Source organism: Astyanax mexicanus, chromosome 4 (assembly GCF_023375975.1).
Source record: "Astyanax mexicanus isolate ESR-SI-001 chromosome 4, AstMex3_surface, whole genome shotgun sequence".
Classification (NCBI taxonomy): domain Eukaryota; kingdom Metazoa; phylum Chordata; class Actinopteri; order Characiformes; family Acestrorhamphidae; genus Astyanax; species Astyanax mexicanus.
In genome coordinates, this window is record NC_064411.1 from 38,912,972 (window position 1) to 38,937,062 (window position 24,091).

Genomic DNA, 24,091 nt, shown 5'->3' on the forward strand with positions numbered 1-24,091 from the left:
CAATGCACTCATCGATTCTGTGCCCTTGCTGAAAACTGTGACAGTGTCCTGTCTGAGAGTCCGGAGTGTCCTCGTTTTTTTGGATTGTGTAGACTCTTCTCACTCTTCTCATTTTCCTTTCTTCATCTTGGAAACTTTCTCCTTGCGTTTCTTTACATGCTTTGGCACTTTGCTTTTCCGCTTCTCCCTCTGAGCTTCTTTTACCTGTTTCTTTCGTTCCTACAGAGAAGGAGACAAATAAGTGCATTTAGAGGGGAAGTATAAGGTCATCAGAGATGTATAGTAAGCAATAGAACTAGTACTTAAGTACTAAAATGCTTTATCTGTATCTACTGGAGTGTTAATTTTGAACTTTTATGTCACTACATATTTTCAATGAGCTTAATACTTTACATTAATAATTGTTTTTCTCTGCTGCATCTTTATTCGTTACAATTATAAAAATTATATGAATCACTCCAAACCCACATTATTACTAAAGCCAGAGTGGTAGATGATCTGGGTTTGATGAAGCTTCTCATTATTGAGTGAACCAAGACCACAGGAAAGTTTTCAGAGTGAAAGGCAGAAAGGGAGCACCCTGCTTTCTGTAATAACTACAGAACACCGTACTGTACTTTACTTACAGTACTTTAGTACTACATTTTACAATACACTCACAATGTGTATGTATGTATTAACTACTACGGAAAGCACAGCATATTGACAAGCAAAATCCGCTTTATATGCTTTTCTATTGGTACTATTGGTATGTATTATTTATTTTTTACAAGCTATGCACAAGCTGTGTGCACTTTTTGTGTTTGTGTGTCGTGTGTCAGCAATAGGGTTGGGAAAAATGATCAATATTTTAGATATTGTATCGTTTTCATTTGCAAGACATTACTGATACATGGCATCAAATATCGATCAAAATATTGATCAAATATCGATGTGAATCGGACACCAGTAAATACAAAATGTTCTAGTATTTGCTTATTAAGAAGTATTTTATCCTCTTCAGATGCTGTGAAGTATTGTAGAGAGTTGTCTTGCGGTATATAGCAAATATCACACAATCACAGTATCGTGATAATAATCGTGATAATATTGTAGCAAGTACTTTTAAAACATGTATTATATTGTGGAGATATAAGCAATGACTTTTTTTGTTTTTAGTTTACCAGCTCTCTTCACTTTTAATTCTGCATTTCTCATTACTTTGGTTTAAAGATGAGCACCAGTAAATACATATTTTTCTAGTATTTGCTCATTTAGGAGTATTTTATCCTTTTCAGATGCTGTGAAGTACTGCAGAGAATTGTCTTGCTGTATAGATAGAGTATCTTACAATCACAGTATTGTGATAATATTGTATCAAGTACTTTCAAAACGTGTTATATTGTGATTTCCTTTCAAAGCGAATTAATCTGGAGTTCTCTCTTTCAGTTCTAATTCTGCATTTCTCATTTCTTTGGTTTAAAGATGAGCACCAGTAAATACATATTTTTCTAGTATTTGCTCGTTTAGGAGTATTTTATCCTCTTCAGATGCTGTGAAGTACTGCAGAGAATTGTCTTGCTCTATATATAGAGTACCTTCACAGTATCAGTCACAGTATTGTGATATTTGTTTCAAGTACTTTCAAAACATGTATTATTTTGTGATTTCCTTTCAAAGCGAATTAATCTGGAGTTCTCCGTTTCAGTTCTAATTCTGCATTTCTCATTTCTTTGGTTGAAAGATGAGAAGAAAATGAGGAGGCAAAGATTGAGTTTGCTGTTCTGATATCTCTGTTAGCAGTAATCCCTGTATCTATATCATTAGCAGCTTTAGAGTTGCACAGGTATCCAGCAAATGCCAGAAGAAGGATTTTAAGTGTCTAGAACACCTGGTATAACCTATTAGACCATTTCATTTTTAAATAAATGAATGCATTTGTTTTTTCAAAGCAATTTCTTAGAATATTTAATCATTGCCCCACTGAGGGATACTATTGCTCTCAATTTTAATGGACTACTGCTTTGAAGCAGCTTTAATGCATTCATTAATGTCTTTATTTTATTCAGATAAGAAGTCTGCTACATATTATAAAACCAACAAATCAACCCACACGTATTTATTTTGGTGCATAAAACAAAGCTGAAATGAAAGTACAGTTCCTGCACTGCTTCTCTGTACCTTTTTGTCCAGTGGTTGTGTGTTGTCTGTGTCACTCTTTTCTTCCGCATCCTCTGCTTCAGAGTCCTCCTCCTCATCCTCATCTTCATCACTGCTGGAGTCCCCGTCTTCAGCACAGTCCTCCAACAATGATGGAACCTGCAATAGAATGAAGATGGTCAGTCAATTTTGAAAAACCCACAGAAATTATTCACGATCTGCATCCAGCAGCGCACACAGTTACAGTGACAGGCCAACAAAGAATGAATAGAAGGATTCCTCGTTTTAAATACATACCACCCACGATCAAACTTAACTTTCAAGTACCGCCTACTGGGGCTGCTGTGTGGCTTTTGCCAGCTATTATAATCTGGGAATTTTGTGCTTCTGGCCATGACAGACAGAAATAACAGGAGTCTAAGGGGTACTGGGCATCCCCTTAAACCATAGCTCAATTATTTAGCTATCTGTCTTAATGCACATACTACTGGAAATTGTTTTAACAGTTTAAAAGGGTTCAAGTAAAGGACATGTGACTTGAATGTAAACGGTCAAATCAGATTTAAAGACTGTTTTTTCACATTTAATTAACACTTGACATTTGTGAGCAATCTGTTAGCTAAAAAACGTTATAGGCCTGATTAATTTTTTTTTTTTATGGTTGGCTTTTTATAAATGTATATATTTATGATTTATATCTGAAAATTAAATCAATTAAGGTCACTACTGTAATTTGTGATTTGTGAATTTCACTGCAGCTGGCTAACACTACCCTATCAATTTGGTTCAAGTGCATCACTTAAGCTACGTTCACACAGCAAGTAAATGTGCCCCAAATCAGCACCTTTTACAAAACCCGTGACACAGGTGTGTCGTTTGTGTGGCTGTGTAAACAGCAAAATACACATTGAATCTGATATTTTCACATTGCGTGAGTGTGAATAAACAGGAAAATGAACTAATGTGTTTGTTCCAAATAATATTAAAAGGCTTGTGTGGCAGCCTTGCGGTGTTCCCTAATAAATTGTCCAAATTGTGGCTGTAGTGTAAAAGAAAAAAATAATTAAAACCATGAATAAAATTTCCTTTTTACAGCGAGCTGGAGCAAATTCTCAGTGATAAGCTTAGCCGTAGTCTGAACTCATTCATAGCACTTGAGACTCTGACAGCAATTAAAGCAAAACTTAATGGGAAGCACTGCTCTGCGTGTCAATTGCAAAGTGCAAAATGTTCACATTGGATTTAAGCCACTTTCACCTGCTGTGTAAAAGTAAGTCAAGACTTTTGGGGGGAAAAACATTTTTTTTTTTTTTTTTTTAATTTTTATGTAAAAAAAGTTTTTTTTTTTTTTTTTTTTAGTCTTACCGTCTGCACACCCGAAAGGTTCTTCCTCATGCCCGTCACCGTCTGGTACAGGATCTATCATTACACCAAACAAAACAGCATTTGTCAGCATTTGACATATGCAGATTTCCTGCGCAAACAGCCTGCTGACAGGACACTAGAACTCACGCGGTCATCCTGAACATCCTCGGAGGACTCCTGCTCCTTCTTCATCATGGTGTCCACGTCCCGTTCGTAATGACTCACTTCATTAAGAGTGCGGGGAATGTAGGCCTTCTTAAACACCTGATATTAATACAGAAAAATACACAGAGTCTCAGTCTGAAGAAATATGAATGTACTTTAATTATTAGGGGTGTCACGATTCTCTAAATCCTCGATTCGATTTCATTTTCGATTTGAGGGTCACGATTCGATTCGATTCTCGATTTTCTTGTTTTTTTTTCTTGTTATTATTTTATGCCTCATAAAATTTAAATAATATATTTATTATTATTATTATTATTATTATAAATATTATAAATATTATTATTATTATTTATTAAGATATATATGGTAATGCCATCTAGTGACTTTTTTTGGTAGGAACAGTGTGCACTATTAAAATAAGCAGTTTATCAGAGCTGTGTGTGGATGGCTGGTGAAACTGCTCATTACATGAAGCTGCAGTTCTTCATCCAACCACTAGCAGCAGCAGCACAAGCCCCGCTCTTTTCACTCAGTCACTACTTCAGTACAGCCCAGCCACGGGCTACAGAGCTCAGCCAGTCCGTTTTTACTGTTTCTGTAAACAAATAAAGGTTTTAACCCCACTAACCGGATAATACAGCTCACTACAGTTCATCTTTCAGCCCAAGCAGCTAACAGCAGCAGGTTAGAACAGCCGACACGGAGGCACTGCTCGGAATACATTATAAACAGGTCAGTTAGCGCGCTGCTAACCTCAGGATGTTTATAACTACGGAGTTTAGTGGACACACCACGGCCGCCAGGTAAGTCTTTTAAAGGCTACTGAAGACTATTAAAGGCTATTAGAGTGTAACCCCTGGCTCCCAGGGGTTACAAGAGGTTATTGAAAGCATTATTGGGGGGCAGAAATCAGTACAGGCTGGTTAGATAAGTGATGTGGGTATTGTCTTATAAATATTTACACATAACTTATATCTCTCCTGAAAAGCTTTTATTTTAGTCAGAAACACGCTTGTGTTTACTTTATCTGAGAGAAAGATGTTTTTTTAATTCAATGGAAAGCAACAGGTGTAGTCAATTATAAGTTTAAGATTTTTAATCCACCTCACTGTGATCTATAGTCAGTGTTCTCAAGTCACACTGACACACGCATTTCAGCGAGTTCACACGCTCTCACCTGCGCGCACCCACCCCTCCGTTAGATACAGATACAAAACCTGCGCGCCCAACCCCCGCCCCCCCTCCCCCGTTGGACAGATAAAAACAGTGATCACACTCCCGCCGACTGCGCTCATGCAGTGGCTATCTCTATTTAAATGAATAGGATGCGCTGTGTTGGTGCCGCGCCATTTGCGTAGCGCGCTGCGCTATTTGCGTAGCGCGCGCGGGAGGGATCGTCGATCCTCTTTTTGACTTCGATACTCGAGATCGTGACCTCATTTCGATTCGATTTCGATAAAATATCGAGATCGTGACACCCCTATTAATTATAGTTATTATTATTTGAGCTTAGTATTTGATACCTCATCATCCACTTTGTCTTGGTTGGATCTTTCCTCTGAGGTTCTTTCAGAAGCGATCTCCATTGCCTGCATTTTAAAACCAACACAGTTAACATAATTAAAAATCTTTGTGAATTATAATTACATAAGGAGTTTAAATAAACCCAGCTCAATGAAGGACAGGAATAATTTTGCTACATATCCACTGACTTTCTGCAATAGAAAGAAATTAAAATGTGTAAAAAACTTTTATAAGTCTCACAAACCTTATCTAGATACTGGTTGATGTTTTCACTTGTGATGGAGGGGTCTGTGACGAACTCGAACAGCTCTCGTACGGTCATCACAGCAACGTTATGCTTCTGGAAGAAGTCTGATAAAGTATATATCAAGCATAAGTAAGAATAAATAATTATATCACTTCAATTAATTAAACCAATTACTGTAAAATATCTGGGAATATATACATATTTAATACACTATACGTCCAAATGCAGCTCTGGAAAAAAAAATAAAGACTACTTAAAAAGATGAGTTTCTTTGATTGTACCAAATTAAAAACCTCTGAAATATAATCAAGAGGAAGATGGATGATCATTAGCTATTAAACCAAGCTGAACTGCTTGAATTTTTGCACCAGGAGTGGAGTTATTCAAAAGCAGTGTGTAAGACTGGTGGAGGAGAACATGCCAAGATGCATGAAAACTGTGATTAAAAACCAGGGTTATTCCACCAAATATTGATTTCTAAACTTTTAAAGCTTTATGAATATGAACTTGTTTTATTTGCATTATTTGAGGTCTGAAAGCTCTGCATCTTTTTTGTTATTTCAGCCATTTCTCATTTTCTGCAAATAAATGCTCTAAATGACAATATGTTTATTTGGAATTTGGGAGAAATGTTGTTTGTTGTTTATAGAATAAAACAACAAAGTTTATTTTACTCAAACATAAAATGAATAAAGAAACTGATTCAGAAACTGAAGCGGTCTCTTAATTTTTTTCCAGAGCTGTATATTAATTAAATCCTTTCAAATCAATGCATTGAGCAACTTTAAGTTGCTTTTAACTATTGCTAAAAACAAATGGGGAAATTCATGCATACAAAAAAGTACACAGTTGTCTAATCCCCAGTTTTAACATGACCCACCGTTGACATTGCTGCAGTCCTTGCGTAGAAACTCCAAGGCGTGAGGATGGTCATGCTCCACAGACTGGGACACGTCTATAATGTAGGAGTCTCCATCATGATACCTGCAAACATGTGAAGAGTAGAGATAATGGAGACAAGCGACCATGTAAAAAATCTTCTAACGAGTCTTCAATGCTAATGAGCCTTCAATCAGACTTCTCTTGCTTTGTGGACTCAAGTTATTTAAGCTTCTTAGAGAAATCAATTTTTGGGACAGGGGTTTGTGGAACTTTAAATTTGTGAACAAGCCATAGCTCAGAATACAACAAGCTGACTAAAGTCTAAGAGTTTGGTAAAAGTTATGACAGATCAACTGCCCTTGTGTCCATGTTACCTTTTAACTCTCCTTTTAATTAGGCTGTTAAAGTGAGATACTTTGCATGCCACTGTAAATAAAGAGCATTGAAGCACTGAAGTGACTTACAGCATGTTAAACTCGCTGAGGTCAGCATGGACCAGCCGAGCGTCCTGATACATCAGCCTCATGTTCTGAATGATCTGCAGATACAGTTCTCGTGCTTTAGATTCAGACAGTGCAGCATTCTTCAGTAATGGAGCAGGCCTGGCAAAGAGAACACACACACAGATAATCACACACTTACCATACTAGTTCATAAAGGGGACTTTTGAGTAACATATTAGGATTAGATTAGATGTGACTGCTCTCTTACATGTCATCTTTTCCAATGAAGCCCATGACCAGAACGTGGCTCCGCAGCATGATAGGCTCTGGGCTTGGAATCCCTGCTGTCTGAAGCCTTAAAAAAAAAGAAAGAAATGAGCTAGGACCAAAAGGAAGCTTTTCTTTTGAGCTAGGACCAAAGAAACACATATACAATTCCAAAAGATTAATAACAATGTTGTTTGAAAGTGCAGCTGTAAAATTTTCCCATTCAATACAAAAGCAGCTTCACACTGCACAAATATACAGTATGTGCTGGCCAAAGACACCGGACCTTCTTGCTGTATTTACTTTATACTTAGACTTTATACTAGACTGCTCTGACCAATCAGAAGAGACAATGTGCATTTTGTTTAGGCACATTTTGGTGCATGTAGATTTTTTGCCTGTGTGAAAACAAATCAAACCGAGGTGAAAAACACTCCAAAAAAATTCAATAAATGATTTGGACCAGAGAAATGAAATACAGGTGTGAAAACACACGCAGACAGAATTCAAACTAGGTTTGGGTCTTCAATTATGATGCAAATTAAAAAAAGGGATTTTTACACCTTTACTTTTACTTTGTTTTTATTTGGGACCAAACTGCATTTATTCTGCAGTTTTTACTTTGGTTAAATAAGTTTTCACTCAGGGTGAGATTTTTTTGACAGGTGTAAAATAACCGCACCAAGGTCTTGGTCTAGTCTCAAATGACTCTAGAGAAGAACAAACATAAACCAAGGGGAAAACTCTACAAACTTGTTAACGGATTTGGACAAATGCAAACCAACTACAGTTTTATAAAAAACACAAAAACGTTACACTGTTCACGTAATCCCCATCTAGGTGGGATTAGTTTCTCAGGGGGCCGTCTGTGAAAAAATATTTCACACTTCTGATAAAACTCTTGTATCTAGACTGCAATTTAAAAAAACAGGAGGACCAGTGAGTTTTTGGCTTTCTCAGTCACATGACATCACGTTCAGTAGTTCCCACTTTTCCACTCGCTGTTGTGTTTACGTTGATCTCCACGGAAAGTCCAAAGTGTAATTATGGTGCGAGAAACTAATCCAATCCAGATAGGGCTTTTGTCCAGTGGTGCTGGTGTTTTGTTTTTTTTATATTAAAAAAAAAAGCCAATGCAAAAGCCAACCTGATTAAATTCCTCATCTCCTTCTCCGCCCAGGTCCGAACCATTTTCCTCGGGTTGCCTTTGCAGTAGCCGTGCCGAAACCTTAAAAAAAAAAAAGAAAAAAGAAAAAAAAAATTTAAAAGTGAATTTGTTTAGGAGCAATCAAAGCTTAAGAAACTTTCTGCACAGGTCAGCATGCTTTACCTGAACTCTCCACTGACGTATTTATCTCTGTCCTTGAAAAGCAGAATGGAGGTCTTGTAAATCTTAATAGCTCGACTTTCTCCCTTGGCTGTGGTTGCATGGTAAACATTTGCCTGAAGTATGAGAAAAGAAAAAAACCCACAAAAACTAGACATCAGTATATATACACACAACATTTAGGGCATTTTTTCACCTGTAGAGTTTGAGACTAAGTAGTAAGTAAGAATATTCTGACACCAGTAAAAAGAGTTCATTCACTTTTTGTCTACCTCTTTGCCTGTGCTGATGCATCCGTTGATCTCAGAAATGACACCTCTGCTGAGCATTTTGAAAAGAATCATACGGGTTCTGGGATCCAAGACCTGCAAAAGTGAACAGACAGCATTACATCACCAGATCTTCTCCATAACTTCCTTACAGATCAACTGATAACCATCAGAAACTAGAACACACCTACCTGTTCCACTGTAGCTCTGTCTGACTTATCCTTTACTCGATACCTGCACCAGAACATGAATGAACATTAACACATTGTTAAATATAATATACAGAATGATGATACGCTACACATACAGACAAAAATATTTGGTCATCTGTTTATTTATCGTTTCTTCTGAAACCAAGAATATGAAAAAGATAATCCTATCTTTGTTGGAGTAACTGTCTGTTAAGAGACCACTTTAGTTTCTGAATCAGTTTCTCTGATTTTGCTATTTATATGTATATATTTGAGCAAAATAAACATTGTTGTTTTATTCTATAAACTTCGGACAACATTTCTGTTCAGAAATCAATATTTGGTGGAATAATCCTGTTTTTTTTAATCAAAGTTTTCATGCATCTTGGTATGTTCTCCTCCACCAGTCTTACGCACTGCTTTTGGATAACTTGGTGCCACTTGTGGTGCAAAAATTCAAGCAGTTCAGATTGGTCTTCCTCTTGATTATATTTCAGAAGTTTTCAATTTAGTAAAATCAAAAAAACTCATCATTTGTAAGTGGTCTCTTAATTTTTTCCCAGAACTTTGTGTGTGCATATTTGCCTTTATATGTAAAAAAAAAAAAAAAGCTTAATGCATTCATTAGATGGGTGTCCACAAACACTCAGACATTTAACATAGTTGGAACTGAGAAACGTAATGAAAATAAGATGATGAAAAAAAAAACATCTACTAACGTGTCTGAATCTCGTTGTTTCTGCATCACCGTGACTTTGTTGATCACAGAATCAGCATAGTTCAGTTTATCTGAAACATAAAAGCAACCGAAATTACTGAGTGTGAGAAAGAATAGAAAGTATTTATTTTTACATCTACTGAAATCACCGAACCCAAACCCGAGACTTCCTTCCTCTTATTGAACACACTCACTCACTGAGCACAAAATACGCTCAACTTACCCAGATTTATTTTGTGTTCAAACTTCCTCAGGACTTTGTCTGATGGTGTAGACATCTTGTCAGATTTTGAACCCTGTCGATTAGCCTGGAACAAAACAAACAACACTTTTCATAACTGTGCCTCTGTATATGACCTTCATGTGTTTGAAATGAAGCAAACAGGATGTGATTGGGGCATCGGTTCATTGGGTTTAACAAAGTCCCACAATTTTTACAGGCTCAAAATAACTAGACATTAATAATAATGACTACATTGTGATATATAGATATGTTGTCACAGAAATAATTACATACAAATTAGAAACATTCAGACATTGAATAAATGAAGTTAAACACTGCCTGGGCGGCACGCATTGACCGTGTGATTGTTTTAATAAGATTCTGCAACATCACACGATTTATTTCAGTTCAGTGTTGCATTAATTTTTCACCAAGATCTTGCAGCAGCATTGATGATGGTAGAGTCTGACCACTGCACAAAGTCTTCTCCAGCACATCCCAAAGATTCTCAATGAGGTTAAGGTCTAGTGAACAATCCATGTGTGAAAATGATGATCTCATGCTCCCTGTATCACTCTCACAATTCCAGCCTCATGAATCCTAGAACTTATCAATTGATGGAATAAGCTGGTCTATGTTCAGGTAGTCAGCTGACCTCGTTCTTTCAGCACATACTGTTGCTGAACCAACACCTGACCAACTGCAGCATCAACCCCACATCATTTACTTACTTAAATCCAGGTGATGACTTTTTTTTTGCAAGGCAGTGTATACCAGAAACAGAAGAATGCATATCTACACCACCTCCACACACACCAAATTTTCTGGGCAATTTAGAGTGATTTACAGTCCAATTTACCTGATTCCTACCTTTTTGAACTGTGTGAGGAAACTAAAGTTCCTGAAGGAAACCCAAATGGACACTAAGAGAACATGAAAACTCCACCCAGACAGAGACGGGTAGACAACCGTGCTAACCACTAAGCCACCTTGCCGCCCAAATTGGTAGTGGACAAAATATTGGCAGTTTTGTAAGACATGCTCATCTGCAATAATGGAATCTCCTCGCTAAGTACACATAATGGGCAATATTTGGGGTCAGCAATAAATATTAAGTTTATGTCTATATATTATATAAAAAGTCAATAATGTAAAGATTGCTCTGGTTTTTACAACTTTTAACAACAAAAAACAACCAAAAATCTGAACAAATCTTTCCAACGTATAAATAATAAAACACTAAATTTGAAAAGCACAACATTATAAAATGTTATGCTAGTCAGAAATCAAAAGAATCTTTTTTTTCAGTTTGAACCCACTTAATTTTGTAATGTAAAGAAATTTTAGTATATTTTGTTAATGGAATACCTGTGGATTGCTTCCAGTCCTCACTGCAGTGTAGCGTTTAGTAATATTCCCTCCAGATGACCCACTCCAGTCCCATTCATCATAGTCATCATCATCTTCATCATCTTCATCATCATCATCATCTTCATCTACATCATCATCAGCAGCAATATCACCGCCCTGCTGTAGAGGTTTAATGGGTGAGGGCTGCAGGTTCACTCCACTGAGTTTGGTCTCCAGTGTTGCAGGTTTGTCTGTGCTCTGACTGAGTTCTGAGTCACTGGAGAATAAAAACAGATATACATTCACGTTACTGAGGTTCAGTCCGAGCAGGTGTTTATATTACCAGAAACAAGTCATTCATGGTGATCATCGCTTCCTCCATTCTCTTTCTCTCATTCTCTCTGTATCTCTGTCACCCACTTTTACTCTTTTTATTTCCCTTTCTCTTTATATTTTATATTTCACCCACTCATTTTCTTCCATCTCTCCTTTATTCTTTGAATATTCCTCTTCCCTCTTTCTTTTTTACCCCTCTTTATTCCCTTGTTCTTACTCCCATCTCTTTCCATTACCCTTTTTTCCTCTTATTCTTTCTTTGTTTCTATCATCCTCTCTTTTTACATGTTTCTTCATATATATCCACCTACTGACACTCCATTTACCACTTTAACCCACTCTTTTCACTCTCGCTCTCATTTCTCTTCACTTTTTTATTTTGCTCTTTCACCCACTTTCTCTCTCATTATTTCAATTTATGAGTGTATCTCAAAAATTAGAATATCATTGAGTATTTACTTCATCAGCAATATTCTCTTGTTCTTTCTTTTCTCTCATTCTCTCACCTATTTTTCTCTCATTCTTTCTCTCTTGTTGTTTGTATCACCCAATATTTATCTTCATTGTTCTGCCTCCAATTTATTCTCTCCCTCTTTCTTTCTTTATCTCTCTCTCTGCTGGTATGTCCCGGAAAATATGACTCACTGTCCTCCTACTTTACATAATCATGAAGTGAATTTGGGTTTCCCCGTTCCACCTTAAGCAGAGCTGCATGCTGAGTCTTTTAAGGTGGAACTAATAATTATTAATAGTTCAGCGCATTTATTTAACAGCACAGAACAGCATGTAACATTAATGAATGCCTGTGAAAGTAAGTTACCCTCAGTATCTGTTGAACTGGTGAGCTGTGATAAACACAGTTAGCCTGTTAGCCTATAGCTAATGTTTACTTCCATACCTTCCAGATTCCTCCGCGTCGTCAAACTGTCCGGGGACGATCTGCGGCATCTCTCTACAGCTCCAACTGTCCATCCTCAACACTGAACACACAGAACATACAATAAATAAAACACCACAATCAGGTAAACCAGGTTAGCCTAACCTAGCTAAACTCCACCTGAACTGAACACACAGAGCACAGCGTGGGTAAGGGTGCCGAGAGGGATCAGTTGAGAGCAGGAAAAGTCAAACGCAAAATGCTAATCACCAGCAGGAATACCTCAGGTTTGAATGAATCGTTTAGTAATATTCCTTTTAGAATCTATTACAATGGACACCATGTATTTCCTTTATTTTAAATGTTTTGTTGCACATAACTCTATTTAAGAGCTGTTCTCCATCATGGACTATAAAGCAAGTTTATAACAAGTTTATATACCACTGAAACAGATTTAGAACTCTTTTTTTTCAGTTTAGAGATAAACTGTTTATGAAATAAAAACGTCAATATTAAAAAATATAAAATATTACACATAGGCTTTCAATGCACTTGAAATAAAAGATAATATATATATATATATATATATATATATATATATATATATATATATATATATATATATATATATATTAGTTAACTGAATTTGTTTGCTTATATAGATTTTATAATAGAATATTGAAGTGCTCTTTTCTGTGCATTACAGACATTTTTGTGCATTTTTTAACGCTGGATATATTTCGGGTCTGAAAGGGATATTCTGGGAACATGAATTTACTAAACAGTTAATAATAAAATGTCGTTTTATTACATCAAGGATTGCTCTATAAACATAAAGCTCCTAAAGTAAAAATGAGAATGAGTAGAAAATAATATTTCGAAAATCTTTTCCTTACTGAAAAGAAACCACGAGGCTGAAGTTGGTTTATTCGCAGCTCCAGATTCGTTTGGCTGTATATTCGCAGCTTCGTATGGCTTCATCGCTTCAGTTTAATACAATTTCTTTTATATTTTTGTTGTCTCTAAATATTTTGTTCTACCGATTAACTTAAAAAGATTTCAATTTATAATTGCTGCCTTCAAGTTGTATCAGAAATATTATATTTACGAGATGAGAGCACATGAACGCCACTACAAACTCGTATTTACCATTGGGAGACTTTTTAGATAAGCCCCGAGTTTCCAAGTTGGGGGCTTGTCAATAAATTGATTAAAATACATTCTGATACTGATAAATAAATTCAATAAATTGATGCAGACAGTTCGTATTGTAAACTGCTTAACACTTAAACACTTGAAGGTTATTAGCTTACTAATAAAATCACTAGCGATACGTGAAATAACGTAAAAGTCTAGTATGACGGTTCTAACGGGATAAAAAACATCAATTACTCTAATGCGTGTCTTATTCGCCTCATTCTCTTGGAGTAGGGCAAAGTAATCTCCTTTTTTTATGATAATAAACCAAAAGTATAAACAAAAGGATTTTCCTTATGGCGTCCACTTCTACCCGACCAAAGTCGTAAATTCGTCTCCAAACTCGTAAGTATGAATTTTCGAGGAGGACTTGAAGGACATTTTTCTTCCTCAGCTTTCCCAATCATATTTTAAAAGAGCCACTAAACCCTAAACCATATATTTACCATTAATAGCTGTAATGTGTTCCTTTATAGTAGTAAAACACATAGATATCTTATACGTATATGATGTCTATAGTAAAACATACCAAATCTGCCTAAATTTCTAGAAACATTTCCTAACCTTTCCTGCAGCGCCTCACAGGTTTGTCTGTGGTATAGGCGTGGATACTTTGGTAGACATATCAAAATATGCAGATCAGTCTATTAATACTACCGCCCCCTTGCTGAAGTCCAAGTCTATGAGTCCAACCATCTGCATCTCACCACTATCAGAGACACACGGCTGCTGCTGCTGCAGCTCAGCCAATCAGCTCTCCCATACATCACCCAATACCCCTCCCAAACTAGCCTTTTTTAAATTTTAGCTGAGGGTTTTAGTGCCTCTTTAAGTTATTAATCTAGACACGTCAAACTTTTTTTTTGATTTGGCAGAACTTACCCCATCCTCTTCGTTATTCATTATTATAAAGATGTGCAGAAAAAAAATACTGACACATTCCTAAAATATTTGCTGATTAATAATTAAATATTTTTGTAGTTTTTGAGGAAACAAAAAAACGCCATAGTTGTTATGGCTATTTACAGATTAAACATGATATAAGAGGATAGTTTATCATACAGTCAAACAGCAGAACCAACCCTAATTGTATAGCATTTCTATCTAGCGTAATGGACATACATATTTTGCTTATTTAGTAGAGCAATATTGAAATAATGTAATTGTGTTTGGATTTAATTTAAAGTGGGTGTGATTTATTTGTATTTATTAAATGCTGTGTCACTGTTTGAACTTGATTGTATTTATTTATGGTGTTTTCCTTTTTGATTGTTTATTGCTGGATTCCAAGACTCCTGACCATTTTTTTTACCCAATCAGGAGAGATTAATAATTAGTGAAGTTATTTTATGTGTTCTTGGACAGGACTTTTATATACTGTCAGTGTCCAATGAATAAAAGAGACAAAAACATCTGAACTTTTAATGGAAGTCAATGTTAAAAAAAAAAAGTTAATTTTAGGTAATTTTTAAGTATTTCAATTGGTTCGCTCATCAAGACATTTTGTTGTAAAGCTGAAGCAGAAGGTATGAACAGCTTTGTTCGGGCTACAGGAGGGCTTAGCAAGGAGAATACAGCTGACTGAGTGACAGGCTGGAGAAATTGGCCTTTGCAATGGAGTGGCTGACCCTGAGACATGCATACTGTATGTGGGGTAAATATGGAATCGTTAAGACAAAAAATTCTGGTTCCCAGTTGGGCTACCTGTAATAGCCCCTCATGAGCATATTTTCTGAGATACTTTTGGAATGGGTTGTGGAACAGGTGGGGTGGTGAACTTTGCATTCAGCAAACAGAGCATTAGTGCGATTGAGGTCTAAAAAATGAAAAAAGAAATAAAAAACGAGCATGTGTACTAATATTTTTGACCATATAGCCTATTAAAAGAAGAACCGAGTCGTGTTGAATTTCTCACTCTTTCTTAGTGTATATTTATTGTTTGAATGATTGTATCGGAGATAACAGGGCTGAAAAAAAAAAAAAAAAAAAAAAAAACTCTAGCTTTCTAAAACTGAACAAACGTGAGACAAAACATGTGCAATCCCTTTAACAAATGCAGTCGTTTGACAGTGACAAAACACAAAACAGCTGAAAGGTTTAAAACATGCAGAATCACGAGAAAGACAATGATGAAAATGAGGACAACGCTGAGATGAAGCCAAAGGCGGTCGGTTTCCTGAAGAGATTCACATTCGTATGCATGTAGTAACTGTAGTGACTGCTTTGCTTGCTGTAGAAACGAGAGCGAGTAGCTAGCTCACCCACAAAGCTTGGATTTATTTCTTTTTTTACATATGCATAATTTGAAGAGCCCCTGAGAAAGAGAAGAACTGGTAACCACCAAAATTAATTAGACATGCAATAAAAAAAAATAAATCATCTAATAATTCAAACTGGACTAAATCCATTCAAGGTCCAGTAACAAATATGTACTTTGTTAATGCATGTGTGTGTGATGATGGGGCTGCATTACAAACATAAAAAACAAACAAACATATAACCAAACAAACAATCATAAAATGTAATTTATGGCGAACAGCTCATAAAATAACTGATAATAAAAAGAACTTCAAGATTGTTCAGTGCTACAGTCATCGTTTTTCTTCTTCTGATTCTCCTTGTAGCACACACGGAGTCCACATGGCTTCTCATAAGCATGAGCTCTGACCACTCTCTCTCTAGGATCAATAAATACATAAAATATTCAGTGTGTTGTCTATCGTTGATAATTGCGCGTACACACACACACACACACACACACACACTACGTAAGCAGGCACACATACATTTCTCATAAACACACTATAGTAAAGAAAAAAATTTATAAAATATATACACATATATATATATATATATATATATATATATATATATATATATATATATATATATATATATATATATAGATGATTTGTTTCCGCAAAAATAGTGACACATCTTAGAACTCTTCGCTGTGTTTCCTTGGGAAAACACTGTTACATGAAGACCAGCTGTTGGAACCTTTAGAAAATCTGACAAATCTTAAAAAAACAAACGATTGCGATTTTAGATTTTTTTTTTGCAGGCTGAGCTTTAACCATGATATGCTCTCTTAGAAGAGGGTTTTATTATTATTATTGCTCTACTGTAACATTGCATAGTTTGCATAGTCGTGTTCGGCTCTGAGATGCAGCATTTCTATTACTGATAGTTGATCAGAGGTGAAGCGTGTTCAGTCACATCTTAATTCTTAATAATTCTTAATATACAAAAGTGACAAAAGGCCTCTTCGTAGCGAACCACTTTTTAGTAAATTCTACAAGGTTAGATTTGCCATCTGTTGAGGTACTAACAGGTGAAGTGTAGGGGCAGTGTGAACAGCGTTGTTGTAGTAGGTAAGGCAACCAACAGCAGGGCGATTTCAAGTATAAAACCCACGGATCGAGCACAAACAAACAAACATCACTGTATAAAACAAGAAAGAAAATGCACTTTGATTCACATTGTACTTAAATACAAATACAAAGTGTGCAGGAAAGCAAAGATGCAGCTGCTGTGGGTAAAAGCTTGTATCTAGTATGGTCTTCTTATTACATACAGTGCACATCTTGAAGCTTATTGATTATTACTGTCTTGGTGGAAAACGCAGTGGCAAAAAATAACAGAAAAAATACCCCTATGCTGGATTTAACCTGTACTTCTGAACTGGATCAAATGAGTCAGTTAATTAAGCACAGGCTCCAATGGATCTGCAATTTGCAATGCAATGGATCAAAAATGGATCTTCAGCTGTTTTCAAACTACCTAAATACTACATATACAGTGTGTAAGGTCTGTTAGCACAAGCAGTACAAGCTTTCACCCAAGGCCTGCACCCTAACATCCGGTTATACACTCCGAACCACCAGCGGGTGCTGTCTCTACCTCCAGCTATGATCACTCACACTGGAGAACAGTAAAGTTCAAGCGAGAGGAAAATAATACACGACAGGCAAATATTGCCAATAAACAATAGACCATCCCGACTGAGGAAAACAAACAAACAAACAAACAAACAAACAAAAATTATGCCAGGCCACTGAATTACACAAGTCCTCCAAAACCTAACAAAGCCTAATCTCAGAATTCCGAAGAGTAAAGGTCTCAGGCACTTCATCCGTTGAATGCCGTAGAATTTTGAGTGAGAGAAAAGCGTATCATAATGACTAAAAACAAACTGGAATTGAATTAAGAATAATACATTATAAATGGTACTAATATAAACCATCGGCTTATCATATAAAACGCACTCATTTGATATAAAGACTTACATGTGATCAATTTAAAAAAAATACACAATCATTTACATTTGATTAAAAAGATACTGTCCAGTTGCATGTTGATCCAATTCATTGAACTACAACAAAAAAAACAAAACAAAACAAAACATTTTTAAGGCATTTAAAAGAAAAAGAAAAAAAATCACTCCAGTTTTGGATATTTCATGCATGATAAAGACAGCATGAGGACATTATTGACTATTGGTGGATTCCAGACCATTTCAGTCGTCTTTTAGTGTTTATGGAAGATCGTTTGTGGAAATATGGCACAGGATCATAACAGTCTATCCGTTTGTCTTCAGGCTGCAGTTTCCTGGTTCTCCGTAAGACTGGAATCACTCGTCTCTTTGGGTTTTGTATTGTCAGATGGCTGGGAGTCCACAGATGCATCTGCTTTAGATTCCCCTACTTTAGGTTCCTTCATCTGAGGCTCCTTGGGAGGCATCGCTGTACAATCCTTTTCTTCCTTGATATCACCCTTGCCATCCACTTTCTGGTGGTGTTTGTCTGTTGAATCCTCCAATGCTGATCCATTTTCCTCCCCAGCCACGAGCACTGACCCATTACTCTCGATCTCATTCTCAGTGTGACCAGCAGCCTCGCTCTCACTTCCAGAGGAACAATGGAGCTCTTCTCCATCTGCAGCGGTAGCGTCTCTTCCACCGTCAGTCTCTTCTGGGTCGTCTCCTCCCTCGGCCCCTCTGCTGTCAGGTCTTTTCTGGTGGACACGCTGATGCCTCACCAGGCTGTGCTTCAGCGTGAAGGTCCGCTCGCAAGTTTGACACTTGTAAGGCCTTTCTCCTGCAAGGAAAGCACAAGGAACAATTAACAAAATCATAAATTTAATTAAAATGTAATATATAGTGTTTCAACATTTTTGATCTTGAATATTAGCCAGCATTAGACAGCAAGTTTGTGCTGGTATTCTGAGCTTCTTAAAAAAAGTCACAAATCCTCAGGTTAAAACCATATTTTTTGCACTATAAGGAGCACCAGATTGTAAGGCACACTATCAATGAACTTCTATTTTCTGGTCTATTTTCAGACATAAGGTGCACTGGATTATAAGATGCATTTTTAGAGACACTATGAGGAACTTCTAATTCAGCAGGTCTTGTCACTGGGTGGTGGTGGGGGGTAGCTACAGTTAAGTTAAGCTAAACAAAGTAAACAAAACTGTAATAACAAAAAAATTCTTTATTTTAAAGTCAAACGAAAGCTGGATGTTAATCTACACAGTTTTTGTTTTCTTGTTTTTAAACTTCTGTTTATTTACAGAAAGCTTAGATTCCGGAATTTCTCCAGCACTAAGGCTGGAGCATTAGTGTCAGTGGCTAACCGCTAGCAGTTAGCGGCTAATGCTACTTGGCAGCGCTACACTGAGGAACCCTGAGTGCGCTGGTAAGCCAGTGCGATTTTAGCTAGTAGTTCGTACGACATACATTGTTTTAACACGGAAAATGCACAGGTTACAGTCCGATATACTCCCCTCTAAACAAGGAAAGGGCTAGCATGGTTAGCGGCTAATGCTAATGGTGCTACAGCAGTGATAGCCAGGGTTAGCAGCAGGCTACAGGCCGATAATACTCACCCCTGAACCGGAAAATAGCGGTTAGCATCTAAAGCTACTGTCACTCCAGTCCCGATGCTGGAGAACTAAACAAACTGAAACTCTGTATAAAGCTGTCCTTCAGCAGAGTGGCTTTACTGCTTCTTACAACCTGGCTAGTAAAATTCATACAAAAGGTGCACTAATGATTTTTGGGAAAATTAAAGGATTTTAAGTGTGCCTTATAGTGTGAAATACATGGTATAATATTAAGATAAATATACTACAAAACAATAAATGGCAAATTTTAAAGCAACTTAAAAGTCCTGTAATGTATTTGTTAGAATAGGAGGGTTGTCCACAAAAAAACTGACATATAATACAAGTCAGAAACACTGTGGGTTAAGTGTTTGTTCTTACCAGTGTGTGAACGCATATGCCTAGTCAAGTCCTGCAGGCTCCAGAAGCGTTTGTTGCAAACACTACATATCTTCTTCCTTTTGTCAGGTTTTCTCCCTGCAGACTCAATCTCGTCTTCCAGATCCCTGAGCTCAGAGGAGCAACCTTCTTCTTCCTCGTCGCTTCTCTCCTCTTTCTCTTCCTCTTCCTTCTGTGCCTCTTTTGCTTCTTCTTCTCTTTCTCCAGTTTCTGGAACACTGCTGTTCTCTTCTTTCTCAACTTTGTTAGCAGTACTGATGCTCACTTGTTGCTCAGTCTCCTTTACAGGGGAGGTGTCAATGCTGGTATCAATGCTGGTGTTATTGCTGGTATCAATGCTGGCGTCATTGCTGGTGTCGTTGTTGGTGTCATTGTTGTTATCAATGTTGGTGTCACTGCTGGCTTGTTGACTGGGCTCTGCAGGCTGATGTTTCCCTTTCTTGCCCGAATCTTCCTGCTGGATCGTAAGCAAATGAATCTTCTGGTGGCGGATGAGGGTTGCAGCGTGGCGGAAGGTCTTTTTGCAGGTACTGCATGTGTGAGGAAATTCTTCGGGAGGTTTCTTTGCAGGTTTCTCAGGTTCCACAGTAGGTTCGGTCGCTTCAGACGCTTGCTGCTGCTCAGCTTCTGACAGCTTAAAATCTACGAGCTTGCTGCCAAAGTTCATATCAAGACTCTTATTGCTTTGAGACTCATCATCATCATTATTATTATCACTCATATCCATCTTCATGTCACTGCACTCAGCGGATTGTGTGCTTTGCTCATCCTCCTTGCACTCTGGTTGATCTGTGGCTGTGGGCTTGGGTTCCTCTGTCAAAACATCATTGGCTGTGCCTTCCTTCTCCTTTCCAGGAATCACAGAATCGTCACCCACAGCAGGCTCAGCATCAGATACACAATCTACGAGAAAACATAAATAGATTTAAATTCTCATTGAAAAAAAAAAAAAAATCTTGAAAGTCAATAAATGTCAAAGTGGCTTTGCAGTTTTGCAGTTAGAGGTAAGCAGATCATACCTGTACTTCCCTGGGAGCCCTCATCAGATTTGGGTTTAAGGCCTGATCCAGTGTTCTGCAGCATGTTTCGGCTGGAAATGCCATGCTTACGAAGAAGATGGCGCTCACAGTTGGATTTGGTGGAGAAGAAAGCATCACACTGAGCACAGGGGAATGGCTTTTGGCCTATGGGAAAGAACAATACAACTGTTTACACATTGCCTTGCATCATCTATATATGGCACTTCTCAGAATAAAGAATAAAGAATCACAAAAGCATAACATTGTTGTGTGTTGTGTTAATACCAGTTGTTGTGTTAACAGCAGTGCTGCTCGAGTTTTTAAACCACTTCTAGTTTTTCATTAGTGGTCGCAGGACACTACCCACAGGACACTTTTGGTGGACTATTCAGGTTAGCAGAGAGACTGTGATGTTTAAAAACTCCAGCAGCAATGCTGTGAGTCTCTTACGCCAGCACAACACAACTTAAACTTTAGAGGTCTTGTGGCGTCCAAGCCTGAAATACTCAGGCAGCATAATGGCAATATTGAGAATTTCTTAATAATAGGTTAAATCAGAAAATATAATTTTTTTTATAAAGCTAATGTCTGACCTGTATGTGTTAGCATGTGCCTCTGTAATGAACTGGTCCAAGGGAACTCCCGAGGGCAGTAGGGGCACTTCATCTTCTGCACAGAATTCGAATAGGCATTCTTCTTTACTTTGCTCTGCAGCTGGACCTTCAGTTTGTCCTCCTTTCCTTCCTTCTCCTCTTCACTGGCAGACAGTTTCTCCTTTTCTGGCTCCACCTGCCTGGGCTGCAAGTATGGAGTAAACTTATTTGCATCAGTAGTGGCCAGCATCTTCTCCACACTTGGAAACTCTCCACTAGACTCCAGGTCCAGCCCACTGACAGCTGCAGCTGTAGGACTACAGGCCTCTTCCTTGAACTGCCTTTTCTTTCCTCTCCTTTTTAAAGAATCAAGGGGAGAACAGCTGAAAGTGGCAGTAGACTCGACACTAGTAGTGCCACTGGAACACTTCTTGTCATTTAGTAATTCACAACCCTTTAGTCCATCAATTTTCTCCGCACTAATACCTGTTTTGAGCAGGACTGGTGCAGCAGAAACAGAGGAGATAATCTGGGCAATGGAGGCCAAGGGAGGCATCTCTGAAGTGTTGGAGGCAGCAACTGGTTTTGGCAGCAGAGGCTTCAGGCGTGTGGTGGGCTTGGACAAGTCGCTAGTTAAAGCAGAGGCAAGAGTAGGGATTGAGAGTGGGAGAGCTGCATGGACAGTAGAGATCTTTCCTAAAGACTTGGGCGAGTCCAGGCTCGGGGAAGGAATCTCTTTCTTTATCTCTTGTTGAAGCAATAATGTGGTATCGATTACTTCTCGCTTTACTTTCTTCCCTTCAGGACCCTTCGGAATAGAAAGGTCAATGGGTTCCATGGAGAAGTCGTTTGAAAATGACGACGGGGAAGCAGACGTGGCAGACTCAGCCTTTACATCTAGACCATTGGTCTTTAAAGACTTGCTGGAGAAATCCAAAGGCTGGTCTTGATCGGCATCTCCAGAGAAAGTATCAAGGTCTTGTTTACCAGATTGAGGCTGAACAGTTTGAGGAAGCCCATTTGAGGCTGAAACTGGAGAACTGGAGGCCTGGAGAGAGGATGCAACATTGGCAGGGACTGAAGTGTTTATATGCTCCTCGATCTCCTTCTCTGGGACGTCTGGATGCTGCTTAAGCAGGTGATGAATACAGTTCCTTTTGGCCAAAAAGGCTGCTCCACACTGGCGACATTCGAATGGCTTCTTCTGGCACCCATTGTGAGTTCTCAGGTGAATCTGGAGAGCCCTGTAGCTTTTCAAATCCTCTCCACAATAGCGGCAGGATGTGTTACCTGCACCAGCAGAGTCCAGGAGCTCCGGTGTAGTACCACCAGTTAAAGCACTTGTACTGGAGGAGGTGGTAACATACTCAATGTTCTTCTCGATCTCTTTGCGAGTGTTCTTCATGTGTTTCTTGCGCAAATGGCGCTCACAATTGGCCTTGACAGTGAAGGGGTAGTGACAGAGGCGGCAAACATATGGCCGCTCGCCGCTATGTGTTCGTAAATGGCGGATTAATGTGGCATTGTCTGGAGCAGCGTAGGTGCAGATGCTGCACTGGTATGGTGAGGTTCCCAAGTGATGTCGCATATGTGCCTGGAGGCCTCCTGGAAAGGAGAAGACCTGGGTACAGAAGCGACAAGGGTACTCCGTCTTTGAGATCTTCTTGCCACTTGCTCTAATTTCTTTCTCTTTACCCCCAACCTCTTCCTGTTTGATATTTGGAGTAGATGGACTGGATGTCAAAATGGTGGCCCCTGTTCCATCTGTGCCTAAATGGGTGTTCTCCCAGTTAGTAGGCGAAGAAGAGGATGAAGAAGATGGGGAGTTTGATGGGGACTGCATGGAATTGAGAAGGAGTTGGCTTGCAACAGGTGGTAAGCCAGGGCTGATGCAACCTGAAGAAGCCTGCTGCGCATTCATGACCGGAGGAGGTGTTGTGGAGGTCCCCATGCTGGATCGAGGAGTTACAAGAGGCTTAGGTTTGAGAGGGGTATTTTGTTTGGGATCTGCCTGCAGAGGACTTCCAGGAACTTTAGGAAGAAGCGTTAAAGACACCTGAGAAGCAGCTAACTTCAGAATCTGCTGGATATCAGCCAGGTCCATGCCGGCTTGATTACTCACCGGCCGGACAACTAACCCACTGTTGACAAGTCCCCCTTGAAGTGGCTGCAACGACAGGAAGCCAACTCCAGTGCTCTTGTTTAAGCCTTGAATAGAGATAGGGTCTAGAACACAGAGGCCAAGATTGCCACTGGTCTCTTGAGGTAGGTTTGTAGCAGGGGACTCAACATGGATAAAACGGACGCTGTCTAAAATTTCTTGCTGGATCTCTTCCTCAGATCGCTCAGGCTTGGCCAGTGAAGAAAGCTGAAGACCAAGGGACTCCATGAAATCTTTCTGTCCATTTACAGCACGGGTCTCCTTCTGTGTCGCTGATTTAACTACCTCTTTGGAATCCACAAAACCACTGCCTGTAGATGCACCTCCAATAGTGTCAGTTTCTTGTTTCTGGGGTTCAGCACAGGAGTCTGTGCTGTCTTTGTGCGAGGTAGCATGTAGATCCAGAGATACCTGAAGAGGAAAGGCCTTGTTGCAGTCTTCACAAACAAACCTATGGAACTTGCTGGAGCAGCGTCGCAAGTTTGTTTCACACCATACCTGAAAGAAAAA

General features: G+C 38.4%; 2 protein-coding genes across 3 annotated transcripts in view; both read right to left on the minus strand.

Moving 5' to 3' along the window:
* Positions 1-91: 91 nt before the first annotated feature.
* Positions 92-12,557, minus strand: riok1 (RIO kinase 1 (yeast)). Its single transcript, XM_022679083.2, has 17 exons — positions 12,348-12,557; positions 11,132-11,390; positions 9,764-9,848; positions 9,542-9,611; positions 8,823-8,865; positions 8,635-8,727; positions 8,366-8,478; positions 8,183-8,263; positions 7,037-7,123; positions 6,790-6,927; positions 6,324-6,427; positions 5,441-5,547; positions 5,196-5,261; positions 3,652-3,768; positions 3,505-3,558; positions 2,161-2,298; positions 92-219 (listed from the first exon to the last, which is right to left on the minus strand). Exons 1-17 carry the CDS (start codon positions 12,419-12,421, stop codon positions 109-111), a joined length of 1,740 nt encoding a protein of 579 aa, XP_022534804.2. The 5' UTR covers positions 12,422-12,557; the 3' UTR covers positions 92-108.
* Positions 12,558-15,425: 2,868 nt separating this feature from the next.
* Positions 15,426-24,091, minus strand: part of rreb1b (ras responsive element binding protein 1b) — a 59,093-nt gene continuing 50,427 nt past the window's right edge. For both annotated transcript variants that reach the window (XM_015602099.3, XM_049478537.1), the window contains 4 exons: positions 21,421-24,079; positions 20,828-20,992; positions 19,791-20,711; positions 15,426-18,622 (listed from right to left, as the gene is read on the minus strand). In XM_015602099.3, coding sequence (XP_015457585.3) covers positions 18,120-18,622; positions 19,791-20,711; positions 20,828-20,992; positions 21,421-24,079 — 4,248 coding nt within the window. In that variant the 3' untranslated portion in view covers positions 15,426-18,119. The remainder of the gene's footprint in view (positions 18,623-19,790; positions 20,712-20,827; positions 20,993-21,420; positions 24,080-24,091) is intronic.

What these genes read in the sequence shown, in the direction of transcription:
- riok1 (XM_022679083.2), bottom strand. Translation starts at nt 12,421, where the DNA reads ATGGACAGTTGGAGCTGTAGAGAGATGCCGCAGATCGTCCCCGGACAG. An exon ending in TGAACACAAAATAAATCTGG is followed by an intron (nt 9,612 to 9,763) that starts GTAAGTTGAGCG and finishes TTTATGTTTCAG; the next exon opens with ATAAACTGAACTATGCTGAT. An exon ending in CTCAGCGAGTTTAACATGCT is followed by an intron (nt 6,428 to 6,789) that starts GTAAGTCACTTC and finishes ACATGTTTGCAG; the next exon opens with GTATCATGATGGAGACTCCT.